This window comes from Vanessa atalanta, chromosome 12 (genome assembly GCF_905147765.1).
Source record: "Vanessa atalanta chromosome 12, ilVanAtal1.2, whole genome shotgun sequence".
In the NCBI taxonomy this organism is placed as follows: Eukaryota; Metazoa; Arthropoda; class Insecta; order Lepidoptera; family Nymphalidae; genus Vanessa; species Vanessa atalanta.
In genome coordinates, this window is record NC_061882.1 from 10,068,268 (window position 1) to 10,072,516 (window position 4,249).

General features: G+C 32.6%; 1 protein-coding gene across 1 annotated transcript; it reads left to right on the forward strand.

The window, feature by feature from the left end:
- The first annotated feature begins 275 nt into the window (after positions 1-275).
- LOC125067687 (carbonyl reductase [NADPH] 3-like) lies at positions 276-1,263 on the forward strand. The gene has a single exon (XM_047676406.1). The coding sequence runs from the start codon at positions 292-294 to the stop codon at positions 1,168-1,170; it is 879 nt and encodes a 292-aa protein (XP_047532362.1). The 5' UTR covers positions 276-291; the 3' UTR covers positions 1,171-1,263.
- Positions 1,264-4,249: the final 2,986 nt, after the last annotated feature.

A 4,249-nucleotide genomic window follows, 5' to 3' on the forward strand; every position in this document is an offset into this window, starting at 1 on the left:
AAATTAAGTTATGGATTCAATCATAGAGTATTTTAAGCATTTTGTTTGGGCAGTCCACATTTCTTCTATTTAATAGTTTTCCTACTATCCCTCAGTATTATATACGGAACTAAAGTAATCTCAATAAAATTGATATTACTAAAATAGAGCTTGAAAATTCTCAAGCGTATCAGAGAGACAACGTCGGGATTTTCCTTTATGCTATTCGTTACTACTTTTCTTATCAGAAATGTATTTATAACTGCGAAATTGAAAACAATCTTCAGTACATTTGAGGTCAGCATCGCAAATATGTCTGATAAAGTTGCTGTTGTCACTGGTTCCAATAAAGGTATAGGCTACGCCATAGTCCAGGAACTCTGTAGAAGAGGAGTTGGTACTGTTTATGTAACAGCGAGAGATGCAAAGAGAGGTCAAGAAGCAATCGAAAATTTAAAAAAAGAAGGTTACAAGCCCCATTTCTACCAACTAGAAGTCACTGACAAAAATAGCGTAAAAGCTTTGGCTGAACATTTAAAGAAAAAACATGGTGGTTTGGATATTCTTATTAACAATGCTGGAGTGATCACAGCAGACTTCACGAAAACTACATATGAAGACTCGAAATATGTTATCGACGTTAATTATTTCAGTATATTATTAATCCAAGAATACCTATTCCCGGTATTGAAAATCAACGCACGGGTTATAAATATGTCGAGTGATTGTGGTCATATTTCTAATTTGAAAAATAAATACTGGATCAATCGACTGACGAAGCCAGATATCAAATTGGATGACGTAAATGCTTTCGTTAATTGGTTTCTAGATTCAGTTAAGGCTGGAAGTGTAAACGATGACGATTTTGCTGAAACATCTCTACTTGCTTATAGAATTTCAAAAGTTGCTCTGTGCGCTTTAACCAGAGTCCAGCAGATGGAAATCGGTCGAGGGATATCTGTGAACTCCATGCACCCCGGCCACGTTAAGACAAATATGACGAAAAATTCTGGTTTCCTAACTATGGAAGAGTCAAGTCGTGTCCCAGTTTATTTGGCTTTAGATATTGATCAGTCAGTGAAAGGTAAATACTTCTGGTATGATAAGACTGAGAAAGACTGGACCGATCCAAACTTAAAGTTACATTGTGTTTTCGAGCAATTTATGAAATATATACAAGGTGCTAATTAAAAGGATATCAAATATTTTGTAAAAATAATTATTTTGCTATTATATGCGAAAGGATTATAAAAATGTCGTTTTATTTAATATTAATCAAGTTTAATATGGACATGATTGAAGGTTATTCGAGCACGCTGCTCCAATGTAGGATATATTTTTTTATGTTGCAATAAATTATATAGCGTTATAAAATCTTATGTTAAACTATTATCAAGTTATATATATAAAGGTGAGTATTTAATATAAATAAAGTACCAATATCTCAAGTCATCCTCCTTTAAATAAGCGTTTCCACAGCACAATGAATGTTTATTGCGGAACGAAATTGGCTGTCCTGCCGATGAAATGGATTGACCTCTTAGGGAATTACTTGCACAGATTTTTTTACCTTATTCACAGGTATAGAAGAACCAGTTTTCCTTATCAAAATTATACAAACTGGTCAAGTTTATAGTTGAATGCATAGCAGCCTGTAACTAAGCGAGCTGTTTCCGTTCAACTATATAAATGTATATTGGGTATTGTAAATATCTTCGTTCGCTTGATTGTTCATAATATAATATGCGGTCTATAAGATTCTCTATGAAATAATTGATTCTCATTCTCTTCGTGATATGAATAAATTTTAGGATACGTACAAATATATTAATGTATTATTATTTTAATATTACAATTGTACGTAATTACCAGTTTCCCAATCCTAAAGTAAAGTACTAACAAGTAACGTCCCACTGCTGGGCAAAGACCTCCTATCTCTTTTAAGGAGAAAGTTACTCCACCACGCTACTGCAATGCTTGGTAATTCGTGATAGCTTATCCTATACCATATGCAAGTTTCCTCACTTTTTCTTACTTTTACCACCAAGCACGAGATGTATTAATTGAACACAATTTAGCACTTCAATTCAGTAATTCTCCGGGTTTGAAATCCAACATCTGTAAAGATTCATGTCTTCTATCTACTGGACAATCACGACCCCAATCTTAAACTTTTACCTTAAAAAATTAAGTAGTCGCTTTATAAATACTTTTGAATAGTTAAGCGTTAAGACTGATTCGAAATGTGGGTTCTTAGGAAATAACAAGAAACACAGTAGCTACGCCTGTTTTAATACAATATTGTACAAATCACATACAATTATTTCATTTCTATACGAGATCTAACAATCACACGGATTGCCATGTTTTCTTATCAGATACATAGATGTATATTCTGAAACATATTTGTTTTACTAATAAGATAATTTTCGATATCAAATAAAAGCTATTCTGTAAGAAGATACTCGGATCTCACTGCAGAACACAAGCGTAAAATGCGAAATTAAGACTCTTAATGTATACGTTTACGAGTACACGTATCGAAATGGCGTATCACTTTAAGTCGGAAGTAAATTCTTACGGAACCGCTCACCGCTGCTTAGCGGCAGCTCAAATAGACTGTGGAATGTTATTAAAATTGCGTATGCCCTAAGAATGATTTATTAACTTTATTAGGATCTAAAAATGAAGCTTGGTATAATTATTTTGTTTCCAATTCTTGAATTATATGGAGTTGTGTCACTTTTTTATGGCTTTTATTTGTAACAGCAGGCCACAGATAGTTCCGCCAATGTCAAATGTGACTCTTTCAACTTTTGAAATCTCTAACAGACATAAAATACACAGCCTAAGCCGGTGGGTCTTACATCGTGAAATTTTGTGCAGGAATATGGAATGTAAGCGTATGTGAGAGAAATTTTCAAAATTCACAACCTAAGATTATGAAACTATGGAAGGCCATCTTTTCGAAAGTTAGAAAAAAGGAGAAATATGCATCGTTGCTTACAAATATATAGCTAATTATATTATACATAGTTAATAAATAATTAACGTAACGTGAGTAATTATTCAGTAGATGTTATTATTTGCATAATCTGCTTGTAAACATTTAGATTATGTTATCTGCAAGCGTTTAGCGTTACTCTGTTTATGTACATCATTATCATTATATAATATATATGTATGACGGTGCTTCTAAACGAATCTTTGGATTTGTTTTTAATTGTAGATATAGCTAATGAATGAAACCAAGTGCGGATAACTTACGTGCTTTCTGAGGCCCAGTGTAACACTTCAAACGTCTTTCCATATTGATACTTTAGAATTTCCGGCCATGGAAACTCAATATCTATGGTGCATTTTTGGTACATGCATGGTCATACATTCTATTAATACTAGGATAAACTTAATACTCCAAGTACTCGATTATACAGGGTTAGTAACTCTTTTTTGGGGCAATGTATACGTTTTTATAACAGGATCCTAGAAAGTGTTCAAAAATATTCAATTGTAAAATTTAAATGAATCGTTAAAGAGCGTTTGTGTGCTAAAGGATATTATAACACTAATGACTTTTTAGTTGATTGCACACCTTAGGAATGACATGATCGCCTCCAGGCTGTTTCAAATAATGGAAATATGTTAATTATAATATTTGTGAAAATAAAACTAAAAAATATATATGTATCCCGCTGAGTTTCTTTCGCCGGTTCTTCTCAGGTCCGAGATGTTAATTTCCGAACCAGTAGTAGATTTTATGACTTTGACTTTGGTGGTACGAGGAATTGTAACCCAAGACTTTGCAATCACACAAATCGTAACCAAAGTCATTCATTCAGTCGGTATTTTAGTAAATAAACGAATGAGGTAATAAAAACATATGTTGTAATGTGAAACAGCTATCGTTTTGCCTGTGACGGATTTATATTATTGTAATAATAAGAAAAATACATTCGTTTTATTAAGGAAACTCAATGTCTTCTTTCTTTATTTACTTATTGGTTTTCTTTTAATATAATTTTTTCCCCCGTCAACTTCGATATTTTTCTGCTACGACCCGTGTCGTATCGTGTGGTGTGTTTGTTTATGTTTCGCTTCGTAAATTATGAGCTTGTCACAGTTATAAAGTCCAAAATCGTCCCAAGAAATTGAATATCAATATTATTGACACGAGCTTTAGCGAGTACAATTCAAAATAAATATTCCAATGAACCGTTAGAATATAAAAAAAAACTTTTGCATAATTTATTACATTGATGTAAAAAAAAAC